Source organism: Microtus oregoni, unplaced genomic scaffold (genome assembly GCF_018167655.1).
Source record: "Microtus oregoni isolate MIOR12 unplaced genomic scaffold, Mior012 000008F_ref0000371, whole genome shotgun sequence".
NCBI lineage: Eukaryota > Metazoa > Chordata > Mammalia > Rodentia > Cricetidae > Microtus > Microtus oregoni.
In genome coordinates this window covers 17,451,812-17,465,892 of record NW_024543067.1, presented here as the reverse complement: position 1 = coordinate 17,465,892, position 14,081 = coordinate 17,451,812, and the positions used below count along the sequence as shown (strand labels likewise).

Here is a 14,081-nt window from a genome sequence, read left to right as displayed (position 1 = left end):
TTCAGAAGCTTACCAAGGCAAGGAGGTGGGCATACATCATGGGGTCACGAATTCAGCACAGGTTGAAAAACATGGTTTGCAGAATTCATTAGGCTTTGGAAACAGAATCTCATTCTTGTGAGGTATGGAAACTTAATAACAATGGATAATGTGGCTCCTGTTTTGGCTCCACATTTCCACGGGTGGAGGCTCTTCCAAAAGGCTCCTCGACACTCGGGAAAGCCACAGCAATGTTCATCTTACTGCTGTAGAGTGTGCATAAGTACAAGGTCAATAGCTAAGGGCTTAATAAATAATGCTTAATCTAACATCAGTAATGTTGGTAAGTACCTTTATCAACTTGCTTTCTTCTGGAGATTTTAAAACAAAGTAGATAGATCACTTCTGAAGGTTGAGAAATGAAAAATATAATCACAAGCATGTTCTGTGATGCCTGCTTTGTTTTTGGTTTTCTGGAATTACTTGAAAATAACCGTAAGATGTAGTTATGAGTGGTTTCAAAGCCCACTAAGAAAACAGAAACACTCTTAAATCTTAGAAGAAAATGAGTTTAATTTAGGTCACTGTAAAATAATGTCCAAAATAATGTGTAGTAAGAAATGAGAGACACTCTAAGAAGTGAATAAGAGATGCTTCTGGGCCATCTTCTGTTTGTTATCCCAAAATAGGAATAATACTAGAACCTGACTCTTAGGTTTGAGAGGAAAGATGATGACGTAAAACAGTATTAAAAGTGCTTTGACTTCTTTGAGATGTCAAGTTGATCCAAACAGAAGCAGAGAAGGTCATGAGAAGCATGATTCTTGGATTAAGTATCAAATAGTTTAATCCTGGCTTTGGCCCTGCCAAAATTGTGGGTTCAGGACCCTGCTCTCAAAAGCTTACTAACATTTTTTTGAGGTTTTTGTTGTTGTTGTTGTTGTTGTTGTTGTTCCAGGCCTTGTATTATCTCATTTTTATAGGGAGCCTCAGAAGTGGGTCTGCTCCATCTTGACTGAAGTTCAGAGAGTTTAAGCTAACTCTTGCTCATTCTAGGTTGGTGACAGGAGATAAGACTTAAGGAATGTCTACAGACAAGACATCCTGACCTAAGGTGTAAATACTTGGTGTTTGGGGCATTAAGATAGCTTGCAGAAGTGGATCCATTTCACCCTTACCAAAGGTCAGAGAATTCAAGCCTATTCCTGCTCCTTCAAGGAGATGACAGGAGGTTTAACCCAGGGAGTGGCTGCCTACAGGATGCTTGGTCTAAGGTGTGGTCACTGCATGTCCTGCCTAAACAACAGAATACTTAACTCAGGATATAGTGGCTTGATATTTCAGGTATTGAAGAGGTCATTTCTCTGTTTGTTCTTTGTGTTATGTTAAAGCAATCTTTTGCCTTCTCTTTAGATTAGAATATAAGCATATGGAAAATCACACAGGCCAATCATTAATCACTAGATTGCCCTCCTGGTTCTACTCTGCATCTCCGTTCCTTTTCTTTCAAAGCTCTGTTCCTCATATCTAATATTTCTAATCCACACACCCCTACCCTGGAACGTGTGAACCCCATCAAGGCTGGACCCCGACAGATGTCACCCCAGTGTGAGACTCCGACATTTAATTTCAGAATTTTGTTCAAATGTAACTACTATAATTTTCTTATTTTATAAATGGAAATGGAACATAGGTAATTACACAGCTCCACAAGGTAAACTGTCTTAGGGTTTTATTGCTGTGAATTAATAAATTGTCATGACCACAGCAACTCTTATAAAGGAAAATGTTTAATTGGAGCTGGTTTGCAGTTCAGAGATTTTCTATCATATGGCAGGAAGCATGGTGGCTTGCAGGCAGACAAGGTGCTGGAGGAGCTGAGAGTTCTGCATCCTTATCTGCCAGAAGTGAGCTGTTACACTGGTTGTGGCTTGAGACCTCAAAGCTCACCCCCCAGTGACCTCTTCCTCCAACATGCCTATGGGGCACATTTCCATTCTCTCTCAAACCACCACAATAATATAGATGATAAAAGATAAATCCAGGAGTTGATCCCTAGAGATCTACTTCAGAGAGATCTACTTTAGAGAACTCTAAAGGCATGTTCCCTTAGAACAAGCACGGACAATTGGTGGTCCAGGTGGCGATGCTCAGTAAAAAGAAGAAACACAGGCAAAACGAAGCTGAGATCAGCTGTATGCTTTCTGTGTTTTCTGCATGAAGTCAGTGTTTGAAGATAATGTATCTGTTTAAATATATCTTTGTCTGACCTTGAAAACATTCTTAATGTGGCTACAAGTTTAATTATATTAGGTGATTAACTACTAACTTGCATTTCCTTATTATTCAAAACAGTTGGTAAGAATAATTTTCAAGGACTAGATATTTGCATTACATTTTTAAATACGTACAATACCTTGAGCAAGAGTAGAAATATAGTACAGTTTGTTCTAACTAAATTAATCTCAAATTTGTATCAATATACAAAATTTGTATACAATATATAAAAATCCAATCCAATGTAAAACATTTAAAACTAGTAGTTGCTTTTTAAAGGTAGATTCAATAATCTACCCTTTTATTCTATCATATCTATATCCCCCTTTTTTTCTTTTCAAAACAAGAAACTTGAATCTAATTTCCTTTGTTTAGCTTTTTTCATGACCATTATCAATAACAACTTATAACAAATCCTGTAGTGGAATTTCAATTGTATTTTGATAAATAAAGTTTGCCTGAAGATCTGAGAGTAAAACAGTCCTACTGGTCAGCCCTACAGACCAGGTTATAGTAACACACACCTTTCATCCCAGTAGCCACACTAGATGACATAGAAATTGGGTGGTACATGCCTTTAATCCCAGGGTACATGCCTTTAATCCCAGCCCTAGAGAGGATTATAAAATGGGAGGAAACAGCTCTCAACAGTCTCATTCTGAGATTCCTGGAGGCAGGATTGCCATTTCAGACTGAGGTCAAGGTAAGAGCTAGTGGCTGGCTGTTTTGCTTTTCAGATCTTCAGGTTAAACACCAATTTGTCTCTCTCTCTGAGCTTTTATAAATCGTGCTTCACAATCCCCATAAACACTGACAGATATCCATAACCCACTGAATGACCAAAAACCACCCACCCCACCTCTTGGAAATGTGGGCATTGTATTCTTAAATTTACTTCCTGCTGTCTGGGAGCGACAATATCTTTAGGGAATCCTAAAAAGAAAACTTTGGGTTAATTATTAAATCCTGGGAGGGGTAGCTGTATCATTTGTTGTCCAGGCTTTCTGTAATGGGAAAGTGTTCTCCTTACTCCACATCCTCTCCAGCATAAGTGACCATCAGTGTTTTTTATCTTAGCTGTTCTGACTGGTATAAGGTGCATTTCCTTGATGGCTAAGGATGTTGAGCAGTTCCTTGAGATTCCTCTGTTGAGAATTCTCTATTTATATCTACCCCATTTTTAATTGTAGTATTTGATATTTTGATATCTGGTTTCTTGAGTTCTTTGTATATTTTGGAGACTAGCCCTCTGTCCAATGTAGAGCTGATGAAGATTTTTTTTCCCATTCTGTAGATTGCCATTTTGTCTTATTACCCGTGTCCTTTGCCTTACAGAAGATTCTCAGTTTCAGGATGTCTCATTTATTAATTATCGATCTCAGTGTCTGTGCTGCTGGGGTTATATTCAGGAAGCGCCTGTGCCAATGCAGTCAATGCTACTTTCTATTCTATGAGATTCAGTGTGTCTGAATTGTTATTGAGGTCTTTGACTTGAGTTTTGTGCACAGGGATAGATATGGCTCTATTTGCATATGCCCAAAGAATGAAGACCCATACAAGAGAGACATTTATTTGCTCATCTATGTTCATAGTCGTATTATTCATAATTGCCAGGACCTGGAAACATCCTCAATGCCCCTCAACCAAAGGATGATTAAAGAAAATGTGGTACATTTACACAAGGAGTACTCAGCAGTAGAAAACAATGACATCTTGGAATTTACAGGCAAATGGATGGAACTAGAAAAAAAATCAACCTGAGTGAGGTAACCCAGACACAGACAAACATGGTATGTACTCACCCATAAGTGGATATTAGTTATAAAGCAAAAGATAACAAACCTACAGTCCACAACCCCAGAGAAGACAGGAAACAAGGAAAACCTAAAGAAAGTCATTCATGGATTCCCCTGGGAAGGGGAAGTAGACAAGATCTCTTTAGTAATGTAGCAGTCTGGAGGGACAGGGAGGTGGTAAGGAAGTGGTGAGGGAGAAGGGAAGCAGGGAGGAGAACATGAGAGATCAGAAAGATTGAGTTGGGTGAAGGACAGAGAGGGAGAGCAAGGTAAGTGATACCTTAAAAGAGGGAGCCATTATGGGGTTAGCAAGAAACCAGGCACAATGGAAATTCCCAGGAACCCACAAGGATGACCCCAGCTAAAAATCTAGTGGAGAGTGTACCTAAAATGCCCTTCACCTATAATCAGGTTGATGACTACCTTAATTGTCATCATAGCACCTTCATCCAGTATCTGATGAAAGCAGATGCAGAGATCCACAGCTAATCACTGGCCCGAACTCCTGGAGTCCAGTCATAGAGAGGGAGGAGCAATATTACAAGCAAAGGAGCCAAGACTATGATGGGGAAACCCACAAAAACAGCTGACCTGAGCAAGTGGGACTGACAGCTGGGGAACCTGCATAAGACCGAACTAGGCCCTCTGAATATGGTGACAGTTGTGTGGCTTGGGCATTTTGTGGGGCCACTGGCAGTGGAACCATTTCTTATCCCTAGTGTATGAACTGTCTCTCTGGAGCCCATCCCTATGGAGAGACACCTTGCTCAGCCTAGATACAGGGGGAGGGCCTTGACCCTGCCTCAAGTGTTGGGACAGATTTTGTTGACTCCCCATGGGAGGCCTCACTCTCTCTGAGGAGTGAATGGTGGTGGGTTGGGGAGTAGATAGGGGGAGCAGATGGAAGGGAGGGAGAGGAAATTGCAGCTGGCATGTAAAACAAGATTGTTTTAAAAATAAAATTAAAAAGAGTCTATAATCAATCTTTTCTAATTTGTGCATTTTGGGGTCTAATTTTTTGCAAACCTATTTATAGCCTAAATAATTAATAGAATCTCCTCTCTGTATTTTTTCAGAAATAATTTGTAATCCCCAACAAGGTAAATTTTCTTCACTTCTTCCAACATTTTTTATAAAGTATCTACATTTGAATCAGATAACAAAATGTCATTCATATAATGATAAACTATAGATTCAGGAAATTGTTTATGTATCATTTCCAATGGCTGACTTACAAAATATTGGCACAGGGTGAGGCTTTTTAACATTCCCTGTGGGAGAACCTCCCATTGATATCTTCTAGCAGGCTGATAATTATTATAAATAGGCATTGTGAAGGCAAAATTTTCTGTCTTTTTCTTGCAAAGGTATATTAAAGAAACAATCTTTTAAATCAATAACTGTAAGAGGCTATTCTTTAGACAATAGAGAAAGCAAAAAAATGCCAGACTGTAGAGAACCCATTGGCTGAATCACCTTATTAACAGCTCTTAGATCTGTTACCATTCTCCATTTTCCAGATTTTTTTTTAACAATAAATACAGGAGAATTCCAAGGGTTTGTTGACTCCTCATTATGGTGAGCATCTAGTTGTTGCTGTATCAGCTGTTCTAAAGCCTGCAGTTTCTCTAGTGTTAAAGGTCATTGTCTAACCCATACAGATTTGTTTGTCACCCATTTTAAAGGTAAAGCTGTTGGTGCCTTTGAAATATCAGCAGCTGTTGGCCCTGTTCTTGTACAACCTGACTGGTTGGTAACTGTTCTTTATAAAACGTTCTAAATTTTTTCCCATAAACATACATTAATCTATGGTTTGTTTCTAAGATTGGGGGAATTTTAACCTGAGTAGTCGATTGCTGTAACAAATCACATCCCACAGATTCTTGCAATGTTAGCCACATATGGCTTTAATTTTCCTCTCTGTCATTCTGGTCCTATATATTTGACCCATCTTGTGTTCTGCTTTACCCAAGATAAAGTTCTGAGCCCTAAAAACTGAACATTTATATTCTGAAGAGGCCAATTTGAATGCCAAGATTCTGATGAAATTACTGCTACATATGCACCTGTGTCTAGCAAGAAAGGCACATCAGCCAACAATAATCGGGCTGCTTTGTTCTTGTTCCCTGACCTTAACAAAATTCTCATTCAACTCTGTGCCTTTCTAAAACTGTAGGTTGTCTTCTTGGGTTTTTTCACCCCAAAGCTATTTAACAAAAACATCTCAGTCTGACTTGGCTATTGTCAAAGCTTTGTTTCAGCTGTTTTGCCCAAGACCCGTGAACCGTATCTGATGCAAACGCACTGGGGTTTGTTGATTACAAATTGGCTGGCTCAGCCTGGGACCCCACACTCTGACACAGCCTATGGGGTAGATTGCCCCAAGGCTTCAGGGTAAGGGGCTTTTACAGGTAAACCCACAAGCAGGTGGCACAAGCCTTGATGTTTCAGGATTGGGTAAAATATACAACTTTTGAATTCGTTGGTTGGAGTATAGAGAAATTTCAAAACAGCAACTGTCAGCAAATAAGAATTTCAAAACATTGGTTAATCAGATAACTACATTTGAAGCAAGCAGCTGTTGTTTGGATACCCTGGTGAGCCACTTTGACCAGGGCAGGCACAGTTTCTAGGGAATATTTATGACTTGCTGGACTACATGCACCACCACCCCCCTTAGTTAGGTCCTGGTTAAAATGAAGTTTTTTCTCAAAATGGAGTTTCTACTGCTCTTCAAACTCATACTCTTTGAGGAAACACATGACCATTCAGTTTCTAGTTTCAAAGACTAGTTTCTCTATTTTAATCCCCTTTGCAGCATGTATGTTGTTAGGGGGCACAACATTTTGGTTAAATAACTCCTGAAATTAAACTTATAGAATTCAAAGTTTGTTTCTGCAAATTGCAAGCAGAGAATTTGTTTTAAATCTCTCATTCTTGTCTACATTTAATAGAGAGATGATGATTCCCAGAAAGATATAACAGATTAATATTAACTATATTAATAACATTAGTATTATAAAGAGAGCATAGTTTGGCTCCTACACCACAGTCAATATTCTCTCCAAATCCAGTCTTTTTCTGATATATTTCTCTCTAAGTTGTCATTAAGTCACATTCCCCTAGTTTCTGACACTTTCATGAACAACATCTATATCTTTCCTGGGTAATGTTGGGCATGCCTCTAAACCTTGTAAACGAAGATAATTGCACTGCTTGCTCAGGTGGCTTAAAAAAGATTGAAAGATTATATGACCACGTGATTTTAAATGTATCCAGATAAGCTATTTCCAGGTCAATAAAATAATGACCCAAAAGCTTTTTTAAAAAGATTTTTCTCTTTGGGGAACTGCTTAGGAGAACACAACTCTTTTGTCATACATTCTAGAAACCAGATCCATGTTAGTCTTTTGAGAAAGACACAATGGTAACTTAAAAGTTATCTAGCTTCCTTAGACGCATCTCCCATAGGCATTGAGAATATAAATACCCTCCTTATAAGGGCACAACACCTCTTCTGTTTGCTTGTTTTTGTTTTTCGAGACAGGGTTTCTCTGTGGCTTTGGAGCCTGTCCTGGAACTCCCTCTGTAGACCAGGCAGGCCTCAAACTCAGAGAGATCTGCCTGCCTCTACCTCCTGAGCGCTGGGATTAAAGGTGTGAACCTTGACCGTCAGGTCAGACACCATTTTCATTACAAAACTTTACCTTTTCTGGAAAAACACAAAGCAAGGAAAGCTTCCACTGCTTAAAAAAAAAAAAAAAAAAAAAAAAAGTTTACCAGATGACTTTATTAGGGAGATCAGGATAAACAGATAAAATACACAAAAAGTACAGCAAAATAGAATTAAAATTTATCAAGAACCATTTTTGTCTTGGAACCCAAAAATGAGCTGTAAATGTAATTCCAAAATATCTTTGAACTATCAGTCCACAAGGGTGTTTACTTTGAAAGACACAAGTATGCCTAAATTTGATTTTCAGAACAACTAAGATGAGCTTTACATGAATGGTCCTCTGTGTACAAAACAGGAAAAGTACAAAACCAAGATTTAGTCGGCAAGGATTTTCTCCAGTCCTTTGTCATAGCGATATTCTCGTGCCGCATAGGAAATCAATAAGGATTTTGCTCAACATCAAGACCATGCCCTGAAAAAAACCACTACCTCAGTGAGATTTTAAAAATACGTGCCATATCTCCTCTATTGTTAAAAGTATATTGCCTGAATAAATTCTTGTGTGTGTGTGTGTCTGTGTGTGTCATTGCCAACTTCATGAAACAATACTTACTTTTAAGTGTTGTAACCAGGTATTTTCTGTCGCTGTCGTATTTTTTTCCTAACAGCCCAAATTAACTGTGCCCCATAATACATTTTAAATGCAGTTTACATTGTTATTATGTTTAATTAATACATGCATTAATTAAATACATTCGAAATAGCCGCCTCCACTTCAGTTTGTGCCCGATCCCTCCTTCCGCGCGCTTGCGTGGTAACCTAGCAACCAGGCGGGGCCCGGTCGTCCAATCAGCTCAGCGGACGCGCTAGCGTCCTCGCAGAGGCTGCTGGGAGCCGGCGCCTGCGGATGGCGGGTGCCATGGTGATGCGTGCCGGGCCTGCGGTGGCCATGGCGGCCAAACCTGGCTCTCCAGTCAAGGCCGGCGCCGCGTTCCTTCTCTTGGTCCTCGGCGAAGTCTCGTGGGCCCAGATCTTCTCCTTCCCTTTCCGGCGGCCTGAGTCGTGCGGCCTCCATCAGTACTTCGACATCTCTGCGCTCTCCTGCGAGCCCTGTGGCGCCAACCAGAGGCGGGACGCCCTAGGTGAGGCGCTTTGGGGTGGAGGACCCTGACCTAAGTGACACACTTAGAGAGTTCCGAACACTCACAGCCGCCACGCCTAAGGAAAGGGTTCCTGGGACTGGCCCCGGAATGAGATCGGGAACCCCGGACCCCTTCTGAACCAGGAGCTCATTTCCAGGGGTCAGTCCCTCCCAGGGAATCCTCAGAATAGTACCCGGAAAGCCGCCCAAAAAGAGCAGAGTAGAAATAGTGAAGGTGTAACCGGGGGTGACGAGGAAAGTACCCTGGCAGGAAAGAAAGGGAGAAAACGCGAGTTTCTTTTGTAACCCTACTCCCAAATTCAAAAGATTGAGAGCTGGAGGCTACCTAAACTATGATCAGATTCTGTGCGCTGTGCACATAAGGAAATTGAAGCCCAGATGTGACATCCGTATGACGTACCATGGAAGCTAAGTGTACGTCTGTTTGCCCCCAACCTGCACCTATGCGTCTGTTACAGATTTCCTTAAGACCTACCCCATTTATTGTTGATTGTTACTGTTTGCTCCTGATGTCTCTTTAGATTTAGGTGAATTTTTTTCCCTAAATTGCATTAATGGGTCTAGTTCTAACTGAAGCTACCCAAACTAAGTCTTTTTCTGTTTTCTAAGCTCTAAATGCTTTGCATCTCCGTTTGGTTAACTCCGTCGTCTTTAGATTCCACTTCAGTCAGTGAGCAGTGCCGATCAGGGTGTCCAGGAAAGGAAGCGTGAGAGAAAACGTGTTTACGTTGTATTTGTTCTGTGGTTATAAAGGACGGTGTGTGTGTTGCATGTAGGCTCCTGCAGGTGTTGTTTCTACTTAAGGCCTTAGAGTTGATTATCCAGCAGCGTTGCATAGTAAGAACCATGCAGCATTTATTGTCTTTCTACACAGTGATGTGTTGGCTGAAAGGAATTTTCAAGAAGATATTAGCAAAATTCATTAAACACACACATGGTTTAGTACAAGAAAATAGTTTTCATAGTTTAGTAATAGTTACAGTTTAAATAGCAGCAACATAAGACCAGACATTTCTAAGTCTTCACCTTATTAGGTCAGTACTGTTACTTTCTCTGTTTTACTAAACGAGAAGCCAGGGTATATAAAGTTCAGTGATGTGCACGCGAATGTCACACACACACATACGCACACACACACGCACATACACACACACATACACACACGCGCACACACACACACGCACACACACACACACACACGCATACACACACACGATGCCCAGGCTGGCCTCCCACTCCCTATGTCGGCGAGGGTAACCTTGAACTCCTGCCTGATCTTCCTGCCTCTTCCTCCCAGGTGTTGGGGTCCCAAGAGTACACCACCACTCCCAGCTTCCAGATCGTAAGAAGTGTTGGGTTTCCCTGTCTTGAAATTATATTCACTAAGACAGAAATCGGCTCTTGTCTTTTCAGGAACTTCCTGTGTGTGTCTGCCAGGATATCACATGATCTCTAACAATGGAGGGCCGTCCATCATTTGTAAAAAGTGTCCAGAAAACATGGTATGAAGAACTTAGTTTGAAATAACTTTGGAGGGAAAAGTAATGAATGTCTCTCTCTCAAACTTTAATATAATCTTTCCCATTTCTTCACAAGCTTTAAAGTTATTAAGCTAACTTTATTATTGTCCATTTTGAGAGATCACTAAAACTGCATGAGAACTTGGGGGGAAAACAGAAATCCATTTTGTTATGAAAGTGTTTAATTTAGATATCTTAGAGTCGGTGCTGTGAAAATTGTTTCTATTTTCCTCACAGAGTAACTCAGGTATCAGGAAGGGAAGGTGCGCATTACATGTGTAAAACATCCCAGGGCAGATACTGTATGAGACAGGTGGACCTACGGGGTCAGTGGTCTCACACGATGATCGATACTCATAGCGCCCTGTAAAGTGCAATGCGTTTATCCAATGCCCATTGCATCAATAAAAATTTGCTACAGTTTATTAGTCTCTTCATTCCATACAGGTTTAAGGAAATGTAATCGATTAGTAGTTGCTACATAGGCTAATTTTCAGTGGATAGAAATCTAATTTCCCTTTCAGTCAGTTTGCTCTGAGTTTTATGAGTTTTGTGGCATGTTTCCTATTCTGTTAATCTGAGAATCTGTTATTCTCTGAACTATGCATCCTGTAGTTCTGGTTGCCATGTTTATATTTCGTTCATGTTCTGGAAGAACCAGTCGTAGCTGAACAGCTGATGATGAGAGCTGTGGACAGAACATAGTTTCGGGGGCAAGTTTATTTTCCAGAGATATTATTAAAGCTATTGTAGGTTTTTGTGTTGCACGGCGGGCCTTACGTAGAAGCATTTACTAATAAGTCCAGTCTTTTCAACAAAGCCTAGTTTGTGTCTGTTTGTTGTTGTTTTTAACATTGGTCTCTGCTGAGTTTGGCCCTAACTGTATTTCCATGACTGTCATTTCAGGTTTGCCCTAAACCATGTGACATGAGAAGGTGTCCTCACAATGTCAAACTCTATTAAACCTCTGCCAGTTCACCTCACTAGATCAGTATTCCAGTGAATTCTCTTAAATCAAATTAATAACTGTATAATTCATAGGACATAAACCCGCTTAGAATCAGAACAAATTTTAAAATCCTATAAACTTGGATATTTAAACAGGTTATTGTAGAACAGGCAATAAGATAATAAGAGTAAACTGATAACTAGATTTTTTTATTAAATTCTCTTGAGTGTTGTTGTGTTTTATATTTGTGAATGCAAAGCTTACAGTTAATTTTGAATTGTCAATTAAGAAGAAAATCTCTTATTTTTTTTTTTTTAAACTGTAGAAAGGTGTTACCAAAGATGGCTGGGACTGTATTTCTTGCCCTGGTAGCTTAACAGCTGAAGGAAAATGCCACTGTCCCACTGGTCATATATTAGGTAAGAACAGTATTTATAAAATAATGGTTGCTACCATTTATAAAGCAGTAGTGGGGAACTGGTCCCATGAGTGTGGCGGAGGGTTACCTGAGGTCTCTGTGGGAGTCAGACATACAGATATACCATGCAGAGAGAGTTTGGGTATAGAGTTTATTTAGTGGATTATGGAAGGGAAAGGGAAAGAGAAGGGGAGGAGGGGGAAAAAAGAGAGAGCCAGAAGCTGCCTTTCCAGAAGAAGAGCAAAGAGAGAGGGAAGGAGGGAAGGGAGGAGGGAGGGAGAGAGGGAAAAAGGGAGTGAGGGAGGGAGGGACAGTGGGATGGAGGGGGAGAACTGGAGAGGAGGTGGGAGATCCACTTATCTAAGTGAAAGGCGGTAGTGGTGCACACCGTTAATCCCAGCCCTAGAGAGGATTATAAAATGGGAGGAAGGAGACAGCTCTCAGTCACAGTCTCATTCTGAGATTCCTGGAGGCAGGATCGCCATTTCAGACTGAGGTAGAGTTAGAGCCAGTGGCTGGCTGTTTTGCTTTTCTGACCTTCAGGTTGAACCCCAATTTCTGTCTCTGAGTTTTTATTAATTGTGCTACACCAGGCTGGCAGACTCACTGTGTAGTCAGAGATGTCCTGAATTCCTGATGCCCCGGCCTTCACTTCCCAAGTGCTGGCATGATAGGCATGTGCCGTCTTGCCTGTGGTTTATAATTTTTAAAATAGTTAAGACCCACAAAATTCATAGGTTAAATTTGTTGTACCTTGAAAAAAGTTAACCATAGGTATATCACCATTCTGCTATTTTAGACGTTTTGATTCGGCTCTATCAAATACCATATAACCCAGTATGTTTCGGTGCAGGTGCTTCTGTAGTTCTGTGTCTACAAATGAAGGTTAGTGCTGGCTGGGGTGTTTGAGTTTGGAGGTTATTAAAAGCCCTCCCATTTGTGGAAACTGGCCAGCAATCTATGAAGATAATATGTTTCCTCGTCCCAGTATGACAGGAAAGACATTAAAAAATTTTATTTAGTAGAATGCTGATTTACTGTTATAATCACTTATAAAACTTGTTTCTATATGTTTTCAGTTGGGAGGAAAAGATTTTTCTTATATACTTCATTATATAGGTTGTTGACATGCCCTTTAACCAAATGATGCTGCCTTGAGAATTGTTATAATTGTACTTACATACGTATTTCAGAGTATATAGTTCAGCATTCACTGTTTTGCTTGTGTCTTGCTCAGTGGAAAGAAATGTTAATGGATCTCTGTTATCCCAAGCCACTTGCGAACTCTGTGATGGAAATGAAAACTCGTTCACAAAAGCCAATGCTTTAGGAACCAGGTCAGTGGTATACTAACAGCTAGCTTCATTAATATCACCCTATTTTTATGTCCCTCAGTATTTCCCAAGAGAGAATATGTGTAAACAGTAAAGGAGCTGAGTCCCAGAATCCATGAAAAAGTGTGTTCAAGTCTTCTATTAGCCTTCTCCTATTTGACATAAGGTAGTCACAATCCCTTGTGTTTAGAATGGAAATGTATTCTTCCCTTCATAGGTTTCATAAGCTGTCCTGCCTCAAAATAAACATGCAAAGGTCTTAACATAGTGTTGTAGTAATTGCTTAGCAAAAGGCAGCTATCTTTGTTCATTATTATGCAAGTTGTACATAAGCTATAGAATAGTATATAGAGTGTATGATTCGGAAACCATTTTATATTACAATGTCACATACAAGGTAGCTTACGTACATTTTTTTTTCTGTGATAGTACTCATAAAAGAAAGCACGTAATTGGGGGCTTACTTGCAGTTTTAGAGGCTTAGCCCATGTTCTTCACAGTGGGGGAAGACAGGCATGGCACTAGGTAAGAGCTGGGAGCTTTATATCCAAATCTTCAGGCAGCAGGCAAAGAACGATACTGGGCCTGGCATGGGATTTTGAAACTTTACCCCAGTGACACACCTTCTCCAACAGGGCCACACCTCTAATCCTTCCCAGACAGTTCCACTCCCTGACGACTGAGCATTCAAATATATGAGCCTATGGGGGCCATTCTCATTCAAACCAACACAAGGGCACATTAATAAATGTTGTCCTAACACAAGTGCACTGATTGGTAGCCCAATTTTATATTGCTTCTGCTCCCTTTTCATGTATGCATTCAATACCCACTCATAAATTCATAACTACCCCCCCTTCTTCACACATGTCTCTGGTGTAAACAGATCCTACCGAGCCCCGCATTTTCAGTGTCTCTGCAAGTGTACGTTGATCACTTGCCTGTTTGCACTGCTTTTCTCTTCCCTTTC

The 14,081-nt window shown here is 40.3% G+C and overlaps 1 protein-coding gene across 4 annotated transcripts in view; it reads left to right on the top strand.

Annotated features, from left to right (window-relative positions):
- The first annotated feature begins 8,627 nt into the window (after nt 1-8,627).
- Nucleotides 8,628-14,081, top strand: part of Tmem67 (transmembrane protein 67) — a 37,028-nt gene continuing 31,574 nt past the window's right edge. For 3 of the 4 annotated variants that reach the window (XR_005974741.1, XM_041657249.1, XM_041657248.1), the window contains exons 1-4: nt 8,628-8,870; nt 10,304-10,392; nt 11,685-11,778; nt 13,015-13,114. Coding sequence is in view for 2 of the 4 variants with exons in the window: in XM_041657249.1 (XP_041513183.1) it covers nt 8,636-8,870; nt 10,304-10,392; nt 11,685-11,778; nt 13,015-13,114 (518 nt within the window). In the remaining 2 variants the exon portion in view is untranslated. Of the gene's footprint in view, nt 8,871-10,303; nt 10,393-11,684; nt 11,779-13,014; nt 13,115-14,081 lie in introns of those variants that run through there. The other variant, XM_041657250.1, reaches the window with a different exon arrangement.